General features: G+C 37.0%; 1 protein-coding gene across 11 annotated transcripts in view; it reads left to right on the top strand.

Moving 5' to 3' along the window:
- Positions 1-19,937, top strand: part of MOCOS (molybdenum cofactor sulfurase) — a 261,142-nt gene that overhangs the window by 200,559 nt on the left and 40,646 nt on the right. For all 11 annotated transcript variants that reach the window (XM_064430118.1, XM_064430164.1, XM_064430139.1 and 8 more), the window contains one exon: positions 5,925-6,124. In XM_064430118.1, the coding sequence (XP_064286188.1) occupies positions 5,925-6,124 (200 nt within the window). The remainder of the gene's footprint in view (positions 1-5,924; positions 6,125-19,937) is intronic.

Genomic DNA, 19,937 nt, shown 5'->3' with positions numbered 1-19,937 from the left:
TGCTGTTCTTACAGAAATCTCTGTGGGCTCTTGTCATCCAGCTCTCTGGAGCTACAGTTGGAATGCTGCTTCCATGAGGTGTGCAAGGCACTCTGCCTTTTTGAGAGACTCCCCAGTCATCTTTTATGTTGCTGGTTTTATGGTTTGAAAAGTCATCCTGAAATTATTACCTCTGCTGAGAGTATGGCATGGGCACATGGAAGGAAAGAAAGGATGGACAAAAATGGCCTCAAACAGTAAATTAAATGTATCTTACATTTTTAAGCTTATTTGAATTCTTATATAGCTCTTAGTCTAAGAAGCAGTTAACTGAAATTGAATTGTACCTGTAATTAAAATATTTATACTAATATTGAGTTAGATAGCTGGTATGTACAATTTCCCTGCTTTCGTGCAACTCCCAAAAATTTTTTTAAAAAGCCAAAGTGTTCCTCATTATGATGTTTGAAAATTAGGAGCTGCTTCTTTCAGAATGCGCTGCTCATTTTATTTAGAACAGAGACTTCGAACTCCCCTCACTGTGTGAAAACAGAGCTTGAATTAGCTGCTCCAAAGAAGTGGGAGATGGGGCATCAAAGAGCCTTCTGTTCATTGAGATAAACACTGAATATGTGTTTCATGTTTGGTTTCAGTATAACATTCTGAATAGAGGATTAAGCAGTTGCTTCCCACAGTCTTAAACTATTGAGATGGTGTGGGAGAAGGAGGAGAATAAAAGGATTTAAGCTATTATACAAAGAATTAGTGCTGAGAGAGTAAAAGGTCCCCCTATTACCCATTGAATTCTGCATGGATTTAGTTGTGTTGAGAGTGTAACACAGCTCTCTATGTTGGACACACAGAAAATACATAATTAGGTTGCAGGAATCCATCCAAAGTTTCAATCTGGACACTGATCTTGTGATATGGATTCTTGCCAGTTGATTATATACTTTCAAACTATAATATGTACTTTTCAGGGAAAAAACCCCATAGTTTCATAACCAAAATTTTCTTTTTTTGTAATTTGCTTTGTTACATCTTAACTTGAGAAAGTTAAGAAGCCTGCATTATTTTTTTAGAGGTACCAATGACAACTGGGGACATATATTTTACTCTTCTTACTCTCAAACGCAGTCACCTTAGCTGCAGAAAGTCATGGTCCAGCCACACTGTGTTCCCCAAACTGATTTTTATTACACATGTTTTATAGATCAAGTTGGTTGAACTGGTCATGTGAGTCAGAGTGTTGCAATCTGTCCGTGCCTTATGCATTTTCTGTGGGTGATAGATATTTTTATGAATTGGCTGGTAAGCCATTTACAGTGGATTATTTTTAATTAAATGAGTGAGATTTTAGTAACCAATATTGCAGTTCTCTTACATCAGCGGAGCTCTTTTCTGTTGACACCAAGGAAATGTTAATGTATTAGTTCTCTCTCTGAGTGGCTTTTCTACCCTTAGTCCTGTTTTGAAAACTATTTAGTTTTTTGTTCTGTTTAGTTGTTGTTAGCCAACCCATAAGGACATTTTCATATATTGGGATTTTTTAATATATATATATATTATGTTTACTTAATTGTAGCTGATTAGAAATTATATACATTTTTCATATATTTTTTCTCTAGATATCTGTTACTCCTCACTCTGGGAAACAGGTTAGATTTGGTCTTACTTAGGGAAGCTATTCTCATAATTCAGGGGAAAAACTCACCAGGAATAGTTATATTTAATATTTTTTTGATAAATGTAGAAGCTCTACCAAGTGGTGACTGATCAAGTTGATTATATTTTCTTCTCTTTCTTTTCTTGTATTCTATTTATAACATTTCAGGGTTGCACTTTGGGGGCAGGGAGTTGGATCATTTTAAGAATATTTCATTTCCATGTTTGCAGCATTTTGTTTAAAACAGGAGTGCTAAAAAATAGCAGTGGTTAGAACACATTGTTTAATGTTGTTTAAAGATGAAATACTCAAATTTGCCAAAAAATACCATTACCAAGTTCATCCTCAAGATGTTTTTTAGTGGGAAGAATAAATAGGTGACAGACCTCAGTCAGAGACATCCAGTTCTATGCAGAAAAGAACACGAAAAAAAGCTGAGAAATTAATCTTAATGTAGGCTTCTTGGAGGAAGCAAAGGAAGTACTCCAAATGTTTGACAGGATTTCCAGGTTCCATGGCTTCATTAGCACATTGACTCACATTGTCTCATTTGGGATTCAGTAGAAGGTGGGTACATCATGGTCTCACTCCCTGCTGATTGGTTTGCTGAGATTTCAGCTCATTATTTCTCTCAAACATATATGTGAGCTTGGATTTACTGGAGTGATAGAGAATTTGTCGTCCTTAAACCTCAATTTCTTCTCAATAGCTTTTTCACACCGAGTTAGAACAATAACTGTGTATTTCTTTTACATCTCTCTTCTTCCTTACCTCTGGTATTTAGTGTCTCATAATAAGAGAGACAAAAAGTGTATTTGAATGCAGATCACAGAGGTTTCTGAGTACAGCCTGAAAACCTTAAGCACCAGATCTTTCATTCTAGAGGCTCCTTTCCAGTCTCTGCTTTATCTTAATCTCTTCATTCAAAATCTTTTATAGGTATTGACATATGCCTATTTGTCTACAGTTCTTTCAGGAAGAGCTAACATTTGAACATTTGGGCTTCTGAAATCCTGGTTCTTTCGGAAAGGAGACAATATGCCATTACATGTGTGCCATTATGTAATGCAAAACCAGGTCCATGCTAACTCAGAATCATTCTTTACTGAATATTTATTGGACATTTGTATATCTCGGACTTATCTGATTAGATAAAATTCCACTGCAAAAAATATCTTATTCTATGTAGCACAGAATAAGCAGCTAACAAGACAAAGGTAATGTAAATACAAGATGTTATCAGCAGGCAAGACAAGCAGTAGATTTCCTACACCATGATGACAATTGTGAATAGTTTGAATGTACAATCCTCTTGTAAGTGTGGCATAACTTCTCCTCTTACATATGACTTACCTGTCCCACAGTTTCTGTGGAGAAGAATATGCATACATGCAATTCCTATGGAAGAGCTGTAAATTTAAACTATAAATCATTATATAAATATTATGTAATTATTATATAATCATAATTATTATATAATGATATATATTATTATTTATAAATAAATATTATAAACTATATATTTATTTGTGGGTTATCCAGTGCAGTGGCACTCTGAATTTTCAACACTTGAACAGTATTCGTTTCCATAACAATATCCACTCTGAGGTATAAGCTGGGATGGCAGGTCTGAGATAGTGCTGACCTATCAGAATGCTGTAATGTGCAAACATACATCAGCAATATGTGGTGTAACAACATCTCCACAGGTTTGCTAGAATACTTTGGCAAGGAGGTTTGTACACAAAAGTAGAAGCTTGCTTTGTCAATCTTTTCTGCTCAAAAATTTTACCATGAAGTTACTAATGAGTGCAGGTTGTGAGCATTCTCTGTGCTAAATATGTTCCTGCATTACACATTACACACATAAATACTGTGGATGGTATTAGATAGACTTCATCTGATGTAATTTAGACATGGGATTAATTCTGATCCAAATTACAGAATGCATAAATTGTTCCTAATTTTAAAATAACTTTTAGGAGCAACTATATGCAATTCACCTTAATGGAATAATGCAGCTGTAGGGAATAAAAACACTAAACTGAGAAAAATTCAGGGCAATTGAGATCTTCTTGATATGAAGTATCTATGATTTCTCTGAATTGTAAGTCTTACAAAATGCTTATGATGTGTTACTACTTTTATTCTCAGAGATTTGTTCTGGCTTTTATTTTCTCTTTTATTTTCTCTTCTTACTCCTAGAAGGGAGATGAGGTAAGCACTGGATTTATATAATACACAGTACAGATAATTTTGTTGAACAAAATAAAAATAAATCACAGCTATTTTCTGAATATATCCCTTTTTCTGTCAGAATAAATTTCAGATTGTTGGCAGTTTTTCCACAAGGTTTTCTGTGACATCAGACCTAATTACCACCTATTCTGCTACTTAAAAATATGGGACCCTGGCAACACAGCTTCCATTCTCCAATCACAGGGCAGGAAAGCAATTGCAGGCTATTGCATTTGGATTTGTCAGAATAAATAATTAAAAGACTCATCAGCTTCTCACTAATGAACAAGGAAATGTGATTAAGAAACTTTAAAGGAAAATAGCTGAAAACAATATAGAAATGATAGCAGGGATGATTGCTGTGAATGAGTGACTGGAATTTCTGAATAAGAGATTTTTTCAACCAGGCACAAGGACAGTAGTTTAATCTCCTATTAAAAGATTCCTGTCAGTTTGGAAAAGCTCTGAATCAGGAGATTAGACACATTTCAAAAGCTGACAAGGCAGTCACTTCTCTTAAGACAGTGACTTTCTGGCAAATGCTCAAAAATAACTTTTTTTTGTGTGTGAGATTTTGGTTTTCTTTTTTTACTATTTCAAGACTTTTAACTTCTACCCAACAATGACTAGGACATTTCTGACTAGTCAATCTTTTATTCTCAGAGACTCTAAAAATACAAATCATCTTTCAGATCAAAATGTGGCTAGCATCCAGAAATTGCACTGATTAGCTTCTGGTATACTTCCTTGCAAATGCATGTTAGTATCTCATTAAATATCTTATTCCTCTTTATTATTCTTCAGCACCAAAAAAAATGTGCTTCTACCTTATATCTAATCTGTTACTGTGCTTTTAACATATTCTCTCCCAGTTTATCTAAAAGAGATAACACATAATAGAGAAACTCAAAAAAAAGCAAAATAACAGATGCTGCTGCAGTTCTTCTGCATGCCAGGAGAATGTATCTTACTTTTTTCCTTTATATACATTCATAAATTGCATGGTCTTTATATGAATAAAGGCACAAAAGTCAACAAGATTACCAATTTTCAAGTGTGGAACTTTCCAGATACTCAGATATAAAAGTAATATGCACAGAAGTGGGAGATTCATTGTTATAAAGATTAATATAAAAAGGTAAAATAAAATGTGAAACATGCTCATGAGTCTCAAATAGGACTCAACATTACAGAAAACACTCTGGGTCTAAAACCCAGAAAGAAAAATATTCTGCCACTTCAAGAGGTCTTTGCTGATTCTTCACCTGTTTTTATTCTTTCCACATAATGTAAACCCACCATAGTGCAGTGTACAGTATGCATAATGGAAGCTCCTTCAATAGGCACATCTAGCAAAGACACAACCTATCCTCAAAAAGCAGAGATGTTGATGACATCTTCATCTGTCAGGAATTCTATGCAGTTCTCTTTTCCAAACTGTGTAGCAAACAGAGAAAAAAAATTACTCTTTATGCTTTTCCCAGGCCAAGTTCTGTGAAAGCTCTTCTGTAAAGTTTCTCTTGAGCCCCCAGATTGCATGGGTGTAGTCAATGAAGAATTCACAATGCCCTGTTTCTTCTATAGAAAGAAGTCTTGAAAGAATAATTCTTCAAGTAAATTTCTTGTAAAATGACATTTTTATCTTGTTATTACATTTAGAATTTTATTGTTTTTATCTCAGACATAACAGTTTGCTTTCCGTGCTGTGTTCCCATGATCTTCAAAGTTAGATCTGGAAAAGCAGAACATCTTAGTTTTATGTATAGACTGCAAGTATAATTCTTGTAATTCCTGGAAACCATTTCAGTTAAACTTTATCTTTCTACCTTATTAACTATAGATAAATCCTTGGTGCAACACTACTTCTGAAACTTCTACATGAGGAAAGAAACTTGAAAATTGTACATGCATTTAAAAAAACCACAAAACTATCAATTTTGTGCTATTGCCTTCACACCACGTCATTCTTAAAAATCATCCCTTTTTTTACATTGCCATAAAAATAATGCACCTGACATGTATGTGCACTTTTCTTTTGTAGGTGGAATGGAGAAAATTAAGCAGCATACCTTTGCATTAGCTCACTACACCTACACTGTGCTGTCTAACTTAAAATATGCCAATGGGGCTCCTGTCGTACGTATTTACAGTGACACAGATTTCAGCAGTCCTGATGTCCAAGGTCCAATCATTAATTTTAATGTGCTCGATGAAAATGGACAAGTGCTCGGCTTTTCACAGGTATGTTTTTCTCTTGTCTTAACTTGAGTTTACTGTTGTGCTTTAACTTAAGCATGTTCACAATGAATTCTTCATCCTAAAATAAATCTTTTATTCACAGCAGTCCTTTCTGAGGTTTTGGGTTTGTCTCTTCACAGCTCTTCACAGCATATACATGCCATTTTTAAAGCAGTAGAAAAAGAATCCAATAAATAGTGCTAGCACAATACAAAATACGTAATAGCCAGAGGCAATATCTTACAGATTTATTACTCCACAAAAAGGAAGTTTGGAAGTGTGCTGTTTTAACAGGATACATTGACTAGGCAGTTTGATTTTCCGCTGGCTCCCTTCTCTAGAGTACTCACAATTGGGAATTGAAGAGAAGTCTGGAAAAGCTGATAAAGAGACTGCCTTGGAGCTTTGACATACAAGTGAAATTAGATCTCAGAATATAACAGTCATCAATGAAAGAGGAGTTCTCTTTTCCCTTCAGTTGTAACAATTACACTCTTGTAATATTCCTGTGCGACCATGGAGAAAAGTTGGATGATCAGTGTAAAGGGTGAGATTCAAGCTCAAGAAATTCTTAAATGCTGTCTTTCTCAGCAGCTTTTTGTATCCTTTATCCATCAGGTATACCAAGTATCTTTAAGATGAAGCTTCATTAGGCTTTTCTCCTTTCAGTAGAGAGTGACAATAATTGTGTGTATGGCTGTGCGCCGTGTAGGCAGTGGGTCACACAGGGGACAGTTGCTCACTTGCTCATCAGAAGAAGGCAGAGAAACCACGGTGCTCTTGTTTTGCTTGCTTCTTATTTTTTTCCCTTGGCTTCCTGAGAGAATAGGATAACAAGGGGAACATGGAGATATGTCTACAATACAAGACGAGATCCATTTCTCACTAGGGAGAAAAGAAATGAAGCATTGTTTTATAGCTGCAAGTATGGAGTTTTACATTTTATATGACGTTTACCTGATGAACATGGGATGGCCAAATGTAGAGTACTCAATAAGTTCTTCTTCACATACATCTTTTTTAGACAATGCGACCAAATAGTAGCAAATGTTCACCACATTTCATTTCAAAGCAGTCCACATTTTAGGAATTAATTAATCATTTATGTAACCTTCAATATGTGTGACAATGTTCAGAAAAGATTTGAGATATTGACGCAACTGAGTTTGTAAAACTCCCCAAACACTTCAATGTTGTTTCTGTTCTTTGATTAAAATCAAAACCTTTACTCTGATTTCTGATTTGTACACCTTCTTAGTAAAATTGGCTGATCCGTGTTTCACTTTTTAAAACTCAACCATACCCTCAAATTAAAAATTCTTTCATACTCTTATGAATCCATTATGCCTGTTTGCTACAGAGGCTGCTCATAAAAAGCTTCTTTATTGATCTGTATCATCTGGATTGTGCTGTTCACCAGATTCTGAAGACTTCTAGCATATATGGAATGAAGAGCTATAAAATTTTCAAATGCATCCCAGTTTCATCTGAAGTGCCTGTTAGACTACTTTGTTTAATTAAAATAATATGCAATTTTTAATGAATTTTAGAAATTAACAAGCACTATTCTTTCCAAAGCTGCAATATATGTGATATATATGTATATATAAAATTGGCTTCTTTATGGAATGAAATTCTTTCATAGAAACTGTATAGAAGTTATGGGGGAGAAAAAACCTTTGCTGCTTCTTGTTTATAACTACAAAGAAAATACATACAACAGAAAGTAAGCTTTATCAAACTGACCATGTAATCTCTTCATACCTGCATGCATGTCTAAATAGATATAGGTTTGAATCAAAGTTAAATCCAATAGTTTTGTTAGTTGTTTGGAAGTAAAATAGTATCCTCTTCTTTGGTGGTGTCTGTGGTCTGCACATTCATGTGGATTCACAGAGCAGTCTCCACGTGCAGTCCAGTGGAGTCAGCAGAACACAGTTTCAGAAGGCTCCCAGAAAACATTTTGGAGAATTTTCTATGAAGGGAAAATCGGATGGCATTTACGTGCTCCGAGTGGACACCAGTTAATGACTCAGGTTATCTTTGCATATTAAAAGAGGAAGGACCTAATGTCCTATTCCTTTATGGATGATATCCCATCTATAATTAATTACTTATAACCAGGCATGGAACCAATTCTATTTGCCTCTCTGACAGGCAATTGTTATGTTCCTGTTGCCTATTGCAGGGCACAGTGTGACTGGACATTAACATTTGGTAGCTTGAAAAGGACGATACAGCCAACTGATTCCAGAGAAAATATTATGAGGAGGCTTGGAGCAGTTTATTTGGAACACTTGAGATTGGCAAGAAAGACTTCATAAGTAGACACTGTCTTCAGAGGATACCAAGCTTACATTTAAGCCTCAAGATTTGCATAATTGGCATGATATTCAAAACTCTGAACTAAGCCTAAGATATTTAGGATGTGAAAAGTGTGTAGTGAAATACATGACACGTAATGCCACTGCTGAAAAATGAAAACAGAAAAAAAAAATCATGTCTTTTGTCTGTGTAGCAATGGGGAAGAAAGTTATTCTTACCTGCTCATTTGGTTGAAATCCATTTGTCAGTGTTATCAGCATAATTACCAGAGCTAACAAGATTGTGCCAGTAAACACAAACACTCTTCAATTACATGCATAGGGTCAATTGCACCAAGAGGAAACAGCCACAATCTCAGGTTCATCTTTGAGTAAAACCTTTGTTGTAGCTCTGAAGAGCAAATGAAGGCATTTCATTGAAGTGAAAAACAAATAACCTCACTGTGATTGCATTCTCAGAGATGGCAGCAATTTTTACACCTTCCTGTCCCAATATAGATGATATAGAATATTTGGATGTTAAGAAGTGATAGGGTGGGAGTGAAATAACTATGGAAGTTAGTTGAATTGCTATTGCGTTTTTGTTTAAATGTTTCTTTGTGACTGTTGAAGGGTAATACTGTCATAGAATATTATACTTGGAATAAACTTGTGTTGTATACTATATGTATCATTGGTTTAATTGACAGTTTAATTACTAGTTTAGAGGTTTTTGTTCTAAATGGTAATTAAAACAATTAAATAAGAGGGACTTGTGGACCCAAAACAACAATATTCATTCAAAAGCTTTGGTTTTAATTTAGCTTTTTCATGGAACATTTCTTTATCTAGGAATTAAACTACTACCATTTTGAAATTTCCATAAACCTCTCATCTTTGAGCACTAAAACTGCATTAAATTTCCTCCTTTGAGCTGTACCAAATACTTTCCTTGAAAATTATTTCCTTCAGTAAAGCTGTCTCATAAACTACTATTGGTAGTAATTTGTTCTTGAAATCACTTGGGAGTACACCTGTATTCTTTTCACACAAGATGCCTGTCCTCTGCAGTAGCACCTCTGTCATTTTGTTAAGTGTTTATTTGCACTGCAGCATCAAAAAGCCCCTGTTACGAACAAGGGTTGAATTATGACGAGTACTTGACAGGTCCAGGACATAAAGATGGCCTTTTTGCCAAATGGCTTCTTCATATATACTTGTCTAGTCAAGAATGGATAATTCCCCAGTATTAGAGCTTTTTCTGCTAATGAAGTGTGGACAGATGACAGACTGGTAATTTGGAAAGGTGCAAAAGTGCAGGGGCGTAGAGATGAAGGATCTCTGCAGGACAGAAGCAGAAGAGTTGACACTAAAGCAGCAATCTTCTGTGTCCTTGTGAGGCTACCAGAAAAAGAGAAGCAATCAGCCCTAAACTTTAAAGAGGGCTTGTGATGTAACAAAAGATGGTGTTACAGATATATATCTGGTGCTGAGCTAATGCAGCAAACTCTTCACACAGAGAATCATCAGCTCATTCATTAACAATGAATATCTGCAGCTTTCAGCATATATGAATATCATGTGTTCTGTCATCCCCAAGCCTTTTCCAGGCTCTTGAACACTGACAGCAATGATTCAGCTTCAATTTGCATCCTTGCCATCTTTCATTTTTTTCAGCAAAAACTTCCATAGGACTCTATGAAGTCCAACCTGATTTGAATGCCAAAGAGATGGAACAGTCATAAGAGAACAACATAGATTTGAAACAACAATCATACACACAAAAAATGTGGATTTTTTTATAAACTGGGTCAAAGTGAAAATGTTGTATGTTCTCTTCACACTTGCAGATGTGAAAAAATATCACCATCTCTGCTCTGGGAGACCTTTTATGCCAATATAATTTATGAAATCTTCTATTTGTTTTGATAGAGAGTTGAGATCTGTGAAATTCTCTTTGTATATTCAGTAGATAATTTCAGAGCGATTTTATAATCCCTTCACATTTTATTCTATAAAGTCAGTTTGGAAGCCAGAAGAAGGTAAAGAGGTGACACAGATGGCCAGATGGAATTTTGCCTGAAATATTTGTTGAATTGTATGCACTGGAGAGCTCTTACCCAGCCCCAACTTTCAGTTCAGTGTTATGCCAGTAGTGAAAAATAGCCCTTCCCTTACCAAACTTTTTCTTTTTCCACTCTGATCTTCTGAGACAATATTTTTTTTCTCCTCCTGTCTGTAATAGAGCCAGTAATGGGCTTTAAAAAGTGAGCAAACCACCATGGCTGTCTTTTGAAAAATGACCATCATTTCACATTTCAGCTGTGGATTACCGGCATCCATCCTTACTCTACTTTTTCACACTGCCTCCTTAGCTTGGAGCCTGAACCTAAAGCACAAGTAACTTGCTGTGATAGGCTCACCTACAAAAGTTCCCTTAGTGGGAACGTATATGCTTGCCGTGTCCTCTAAAGATCCTGTCAGGAAGGGAATGAGCATCAGTCCATTAGCAGTCTCAGCCTTCTTGCCTACCACTTCACACTTGTGTGTGATAGACAAACTGCTATAACAGGAATAGCTGCCAAAGAGAGAGAATGTAAACATTTTGGTTTGCCTAAGGAAGGCTCTTCTGCAGTGTTGCATATGAATGAGTTTTGCCTCTCGAGACTGGGAACCCTGCTCACATAGATTATATATAATCAGTTTTGCCTAGGAGCATACATTAGCATGTCCTGGCTCACCCTCATCAATCCAGACAGAGTGAAGGGAGGTCTAGACTTTGAGTTGACTTTCTTCACCCACTTTTCAATTAAAAGGAAGAAAATCAGCATTTCTCAAGAGACAACTTGAGAAATGCATCCCTTCAGTGCATCCCTTCAGTCTAAATCTATAAAACAGTTTGATGACTGCTCTTATTATGGCATGTGCCACATTCCTCCATCTAAGCCACCCTTACATTAATGTAAAGTAAGGATTGACTTGATGATCCACTGGATTTTTTCTTTTCTCCCTTGCTTTCTGTCAATCTGAAGTGAAGACCAGGGTCTTCCATCGGAATGTGTGGCCTCAAATCACTTACATCCACCCACTTACTGTGACACCTTCTGTACTCTGGTAGCCTCTTTCTGCTAGTAGTATATATTAGGATATATATATATATATATATATATATATATATATATATCTTTAGTTCCAGATCACAGAATATTCTGAGTTGGAAGGGACCCACTAGGATCATCAAGTCCAACCCTAAGAAAATAGTTGTGGGATAAAACCCACAACCTTGGTGATATTACCACCTTGCTTGAAGAAGGTAAAATCAGAATGAGACTCCCCCAAAAAACAAAATTTCATTTTCCTTTTAATCCCATTTATCCTTCTGTATCCAGAGCATTCTGTTTTAGTGAATTTTTTCATAAGCAGCTTTGCAGCCGAGCTAGATTCAACCCTGTGGTTTGAGATGTAGAGGGAGAAAATACATCTTAGAATTGTATGGTCATCTTTACTTAAACCTTTCTTAGCAGAGGCAATTTGTTCTGGAACTTCATTAAAGTGAGAAACAAATAACCACACCATAATTGCACTCTCAGAGATGGCAGCAATTTTTCCATTTTACCTGCAGTACTATATTCAGTACTGCAAAATATTTCCTAGTATTTAAACTAAATTTCTCGCACTACAGCATGACTCCATTATTACATGTATTGGAAGAAAGAGACATCAGTTTGGGCAGAAAAGCAAAAATAAAGAGGACATACAGGATGGGGGAAGAATTGGACAAGAAGCATGAAGCAGTGTTGTAAGGGTGAGGTGTGACAAGGGAAGAGACAGAGCAGTATATGCAGGTAGAACTTATTCCATCTGCTTGCACTTGGATGGATCTACAAACAAAAGTAACACAGGACAAAGTGGTGTGAGGCAGGATGGGAAATGCACAAAAAAGTAGCTGCTCTAGGTAAATATCATGGTGATAGCCAGTTCTGGAAGTATTTTCATACTGTAAGTACACTGCTTTGGTTTCATAACTTTCTCTTTTAAAAGCTTCCTTTTCCTTTAGTAATATCTTAAGGAATTGTTCAGCTGGACTTATGTTAGTAGCCAGAACCTGGCAACAGCCAGGTGAAATGCCCTCCCTCTGCTGTAGGCTTTCAGTGTCACCTTGAGGGATTCAATGCCTTATCTTCCCAATTTACTCTCACCTCACAGGAGTGGAGAGAAAATATGTTAAATACTGTCAAATCTTCAGATATCAAGTGGCGGATACATTTGTATATACACACAGCTGGTTCAATACATATTCATATCACTGCTTATCATTACCTGATAAAAGGAACCAGGCAATACCTGAAGTGGGTTGATTTCTCAAAATAATTGCTGTTTGTGTCTTAGACAATATTTTTAGTTTCACTAGAAGATCATCTGCAGCCCGGTGTTCACACAGTGTATAGATACAGAATTAGAGCAATGGCAACATGTGAATTACAGGAGTAAAAAAAAGAAATGAGCTACAGCATTTCCCATGCAGAGGAATTTGATACCAGGTCAATTGGATCAAACTGACCAGAATCTGATGCTACTTGTCAGAACTTGTCTGGAAATTCATACCACATCCCTGCAGGAGAAAGTGGGCAATGAGGGGGGAATCCTCCAACTACATTTAACCTGTTTGAAATAAATCTTCATGGAAAGTTATTAAGCAAGACATTTTTGTTGCTCTTCATATTTTGTTTTTATAGGGTTTTTCCCCCATCTGTTTCTTTTTACTTCCATGTGAAACAATCATTCAGTTTTGTAAGTGCAGCATTTTTTCTTCTGGGCCACAGAAAATGGAAATCCAGCATTTTTTAATTCCAGCTAAGAATGGCTTTGCAGCAATGGTCATATGACTCTGAGCTAGTTACGCTAATGCTTTTAGAAGCATAACCACTCATTATATTAATTTTGATGACTCAGGAAAGAAAAATGTTCTCTAACTTGCTTAATGGGATTTTTGGCCATCTTCCCAAGAGCTACCTAAAAATTGCTGAGTTGATTACTCACTATTGATTTTAGCTATGGATTTAGCCATTGATTTCAGGAAGCCTGGAATGGCAGATGGACCAGCACAATAGAATACAAACAAGATTATAAGGACAAAAAGATTGTTGTGAAGATTCCTGTTGAACATATACTGATTTCTTTGGTTCCAATTAGTTTCCAATTGTGCTGTGGATGTCTTGGACCAGGGAGATAGCAGCAATGCAGTAAACCACACTGGCTTATTTATGTCAATAAATGGCACCTTGTTTCTTCAAACTGGCAAGAAATCATTACTATCTGGATCTTTGCTTTTGTGACATGGCACTGGTTGCTCAAAGACAGCCCTTGCTAAAAGGAGCTCACAATATAGGAGGCAGCTTCATTGATCTAGGTCTGAACATAATCATAATTGTTGATCACTGACTGAACATAAGGAGGTGCTGTACTTCAGAGGCTCAATGTGAGAAATACAAACCTGGTTAGTAGGTAATAAAGCTCTGTTCTTGCTGAGGTAGTAGTGACAGAGTACAGGCTGAGTTCTTTCCGTTTTATCTCGTTGCAGGGGTACAAAGATACATGTGAGTTAGTGTGCCTGAAATTGCCTACTATTAAACTGTACATTGGAGCTGATCAAGGTTAGAAAGCCTCATGAAAGACTAGACTGAAGGTGTTGTCTGACACTGTTTCTCTGAAGTGTCCTTGCACGTTGCTAAGGAAACGAAAAGAGATAAAAGAAAGATGCTCATAGCTGTTCAGATGAAAGAATCCAAGATGAATGAGGGAGGCTAAATATTTTCTGTTTGGTAACAGGGCCAAACTGTGGCTCTAAACTACAGACCTTGCCACATGGGAGAAATGTGGGAAAAAAACACATGGTACCAGGCAAAAACTGCACTTTTGAGAGCTTCCACTGCATTCCCTTGTCCTTGATCTTGGTAAAAGCAGATCAGCTGCCTTTGAATGCGTGCAATATCTAGTTTCAGTCCACTGTCTGAAGCCTTTCATGACAAAAAGGGACTGGCCCCACCTTCTCTGTTACTCTGCTTTCTTGTTTGCATCTTCCTGCCCCCACACCCCTCTTCCCCACTACACCACTGTATAGGATCCTGTGACTGTAACTGAAGTAATATGGGAATTTGACCCCACAACCTCCCTATGTTATATTATCCCTGTTTTCAGGGGTTAAATACAGACAGAAGAGGATTTAGGTGTCTTAAAAGAAATATGAAAAGGTGGAAAAGATTTTGACTGTGACATGAATTAAACCTATGTCATTGGACTTTCAGTAGCATGCTGTGCACTTTTTTATTCCTAGGCATTGTTTCCACTTGTATAAGTCTGCTACATTCCCCTTTATCCCTCTTGATATGAGTTATAGCTTGGTCTTCTGTGTATTTTTCCTCTGGCTTCAACATTTCTGACTAGTAGCAATTGACCGAAAGCCTTTAGCCTACAAAATAGCTGGGGATGCTCAATGGGATGGAGACATACAGAGGTTTTTGTATGACTCACAAGAGGATGCTTTGTTGAAGTCAGTTAGGAAACGACTGAGGGCTTGAGTTCCTTTGCTTTTCTTTCTTCCTGAAATCTATCCTTTCCCTGATATCATTTTAGTGAACCAGATTTTCATTGTCAATGAATGCAGCTTAAACTGGAGGGGAAAAAAAAAACACAAAAAAAAAAAAAAAAAAAAAACAAAAAAAAAACAAAACCACAAACAAAAAAAAAACCCAGAAGAGAAGATGTCATTGGTTGAAGAGATCTATGGTCATTAAGGCACCAAATCAAAGAAAGAAAACCCAGGTATTTAGCTTACTCATCAGTCTGTTCCGTTTCAAATAGCTGGATTCAAATTCACTTGCATATTCAGCAGGAAAGAAAAAAACAGTTGAAAAAAAATGTGAGGTCATCCATTAACAAGACTGTGTTTCATTTTTTAATTTTGTTTTTATAGCCACCCCTTCTAGCTTCTGGTTTTCAGAAATGTAAAATTTTGTTACTCCTTTATGCATGAAGAACCTAAAGTTCACTATGTGTATAGCATCTCCTAAGTGAGAATTCCTGCAGAGTGGCAACCCACATATTTTGAATTATGCTAATATTTCTAGCTTGCTTCTTTCCCATGCAATCTTACCTGCTATTTGACTGTCTTTAAAACTAGCCAAGAAAATTATCACATCAGCTGTAAAGTTCCTGATAAGATAGCATTTATACTGAACAAATATATTCAGGACACTGAACTTGACAATATTAATACATTTCAATATCTCTGTCTAATACTTCACTGCCTTCTACCAAAGGGATTTTGGTCAAAGTGATGAATGGATGAAGACTAAGAAGAGATATATGTCCTCTCTTTGGTTAATTTAAACTATTGTCAACAACTACAGAGGCAAAAAGGAAAGGATCAGATTACTCAATACTGAAAGAATCTGCCCACATAGAAATTATTTCTTTGAGATGGAAAAAAATGCCTTTATTGCAGAAAACTATGCAGTTAAAACAGTTAATGATACTGTAACTCAACTAAACTTCCTCCTTCTCCCTTCTAACCCCCACTAAATGGTTTGGAAACAAGTGCTGATTTTTTTTTTCCTTCTGACCTACTTTTTATTAAATTGTATTTAACAAGATTAAGTATGCATTTGCATCAGCAACAGCATTTCACAGTCAAATGCTGGATGACAGAAAGAGCTAGCTTACTTTCTCTCCAATTCCATGCCATGAATCAGTGAATTAATTTACCAGTGGATGTGGAGAACAGCATCTTGAAGCCTGTTTTATAACCAGCCATCAGTGGTGTGCAATGAAATTCTTGTAATGAGCAAATCCATCAGACAGACAAACTGCTCTGCTACTTGGGCATTGGCATTGTAGAAAGCAGAATGAGAAGACTTAATCCCAATTCCTGAAGGACAGTACTTGCCAGTATTAAATTATATGATTTTTTTTTTCAGAACACTTCACGATGTATTATAAAAAGTTTCCTTATTCGTGTGAATAATTCTTATGATAAGTTACACAAATAAGTACTTGCTTGAATAAGAGCTACAGAATTGCATCCTGTGGGAATGACTTCAGCAGGGGTTTCTAAAGCATTTGTCATTCTTAGTGAATGTCTTAGACTTAGTTGATTATGAATAATGTAAAATTATGTGCTATTTGTAAATCTTTACTCTCATTTAGCATATACATACCTACAACAGTGTCATTCTCAGACTTATTTCAATGGAACCTGATGCCAGAGAAAAACTTACAGCTTTCACTGAGTGCCTCAGAAGCACTGAAGTGAATTGTTAGCAGAAGTCAGTCATTTAGCAAACACAGAGAAGTCACCAGTGCACTGTGTGACAGGGAATGGAAAGCAGAACAGACCAGAATCTCCTTTCTTCTCAGAGCTTTCCAGCTGATAAGTATCAACTGAAATACCAGATTTCCAAGAAGGGACTACTGTAGGGTAATGCTTTAAAGTGAAAGCTCTCCACTTCAATATTTTTTATATTAAAAAAATGTATTTATCAGATAGAGCACTATGAAAAAACCCCAAATGTGAGCATTTGATCAATGTGGGAACACTAAAGGAAAGCACATTGATGGAAAAAAATTAACTGTTTTAAAAAATTGGTTTAGGCAAACTTCCTTCACGTATCTTTATTAAATTTGAAGACCGTGACTTGGAAGTGTGAAAATCACATTTTGCTTGTCAAAAATCAAGACAATGTGACATCGGAAGTGTTGGGGTGTGAAGCAGTCTACAGGGCCAGGCCCACAGTAAAGAGCTTCAGAAAAAGTAATGAATGCCAAGGGGCTCTGAGAGACAGAAGGAACTCCAAGATAGCATGATGGCTTGATTACCATGTCCTCACTGACTGAAATCAGTAAAATGCTGCAAGATTTCTGCATTTGTTTTGCAGTTTAATTGTAGTCTTTAATCTCTTAAAAAGCAAGGCACAATAATTCCAAGTATCAGATCCAGGGAATCAACAAAACTGACAATCCGAGTACATTAAGCTGTGTACTTACCATTAGTACCATTCATGCTTCTGTGCCTTCATTGATGAACTCATTCCTGCCTCCCAAAAGTCACCCTCTGCTGTTACAGACAGAGCTGCAAGTGACATTCTGTATTTCATAACCCTGAGTTCAATATCCATTATTGCTCCTTGTGGCAATTTTAGAGATTTGTTTTATTTAAGGAAGCTTTTCTTCATCAAAATAACTGTAACAGATGTTTTATGTTCTATTTGTTTTGCTATGTGATAGCACTGCAGAGAGAGATTAAATTAACTCCCCAAGTAGAGTATTTCTAGGGTGAAAATAAACGAGAAGAAATCAAAACATATGTCCAAGGGAAAACCAAGCATCTATTCAAGGGACAGATATTTTTGCAGTGCTGACTTTACTGGTTCTTCAATGGTGCCATTGTTTCCAGTGAAAAGTGTGAATCACCTTCCCAAGATCTGTGCACATTATCACATTGGCGATAATGAACTTCAGTTAATACTAAAGCTATTCATAATTTCCCTGTTTTCTCCTGAATCACAATTCCCATATTCCTCTAATGATCACGTTTTTATGTCTCAGTAGTCCTTGTCTAGTGTATAGATTGATATATAGTACAACTAAAGTATTATTGTGGGTAAGGATTGGATTACATGGCTAGAGTGAAATTACAGTTCATTAAAGAACAGTAATAATTTATTTGACAAAATTTTTAAAAAATTAAAAATCCTGTTCGTAATTCTTTGAAGTTGTGTCATGGAAACTATATTACACTAGATACATTTTGATAGACAAGGCTGCCCCAGGAATGTTCCTTTTAAAAAGTATGAATAGTAAAAAGATTCTATATTTTAAAGGTTTTTGTATGCTGAGTAAATAAGCCCAAACACTGTACGATTTCAGCAGTGAAGCATGTCATGATTTTTGCCTTGCTTGTCATGATTAACAGAATGACAGATCCGCCCACAAGTCACTAGCACCATGACAAACCATGCTATGGCAGAATGACAACTTTTCTCATCTAAATTAAAAAAGACATCAAGAAAATGTCACTGTTCCCATATTGAAGTCTTCTGACAAAACAAAGCTAGTGACACCACAACAGTCTCTCTCAACAGATGCCTTTTACTAAAACTTCAATTTGAGAAACTTGTTTTAAACACAAGATATTCTCCAAGGCATTAATCATCAATAGGGATCTTGGGCCTGATTATATTCTCTGCTTTCCAAGTCTGTATATATGGAGTTATTTTGATTATGTCTCTGTTGGAGGATCAAACAATTTTGAACTGAACTAGTACCACAGAACACATTTAAATGTGATCTTGAGAACTTGTGTGCTATAGCAATGTAGAATTTTTTTGTATACAGCATGTTTTTGTGCAGAGACCCTTATGTGAAGACCCACACATGAAAAAAACAGCAGAGACTCCACACATGAAAAGAAAGCAATAACTGTTTGAACTGCTTTTAGCAGAGCTAAATACTATTTAGGTTGAAATATTTCAGGATGGAGTAAGTTCTAACAGAAGGCTTCGGTTTTCTAGCTGCTGAGATAGTGACGTTAAAGGTGCTTGGTGCACACAGTTAAACTCAGAGTGTTGTGGTTTGGCCCAGATGTGTGTTTTTGGAAGAGTCTAAGTCAGACCAATCACCTCTGAGAACACACAGGGGTTAAAAGCAGGAGATTCCCAGAGAACTTCCTCTTTGGGAATCGGGCATTAGTGAGTGGAGTCTGACCTCTCCCCTGCCCAGCTGCGTCTAGGTGGGGGAGGGGGAGGCCATGCAGCCTGTGGGGAGGAGGCCAAGGCCCCAAAAGGTGCAGGGGTGGAGGAGAACATGCAGAGGTTGATGAGACTTGAGATGTCTGGGCAGCCCCCGCCGGAGAGAGGGACAGAGATTGTGCTGGCAACTCAGCCGGCCAGAAGCGGGGGATGCGTTGAGAGAAGGTGCCGGGCAGATGTGGGAGTCCTTGGGCAGGCAGAAGTGAAGATTTTAACCCCTTTGTAGACTAATAGAAACGTTCAGAATACTGAATCCTCCTGAATCAGAATGAAGTGAGAGAGAGATGAGAGATGAAATGGGCAAGCGTGAAGAAAGCTGGAAGAAGAGAGAAGAATCCTGGGTGGAAGAGATGATGGAGTGGCCTTGGGCTGGACTCTTTCTTGTATAGCCATGGACAGACCCATGTTTTTTCCCTGTGACCCAGAGACTGTATTTAAGGGGAGGCAACACCAGGGAGTCAAGAGTGAAGCAGCGGCATGAACAGAGATAGCGGAGGAGGGTGTGGGAGGCCCTCTGTCTCCGTGGGGAGGAAGATCTCTGTTCATAAAGCCCCTCGGCCCCAGGGGGTGAAATCTGGGGGGGACTGGTGTCCCAAAGTTGAGAGACTGCTGTTTCTGGAAGTGGGTGAAGCATCCTTAAACGGGGAGCCCTAAAAGCAGTCCTGGCCCGTGTCCAGTGGTGAGAGCACTGGACATGGGTGGGGAGAA

Source organism: Passer domesticus, chromosome 1 (assembly GCF_036417665.1).
Source record: "Passer domesticus isolate bPasDom1 chromosome 1, bPasDom1.hap1, whole genome shotgun sequence".
NCBI lineage: Eukaryota > Metazoa > Chordata > Aves > Passeriformes > Passeridae > Passer > Passer domesticus.
This window is presented reverse-complemented; position numbering and strand designations above follow the sequence as displayed.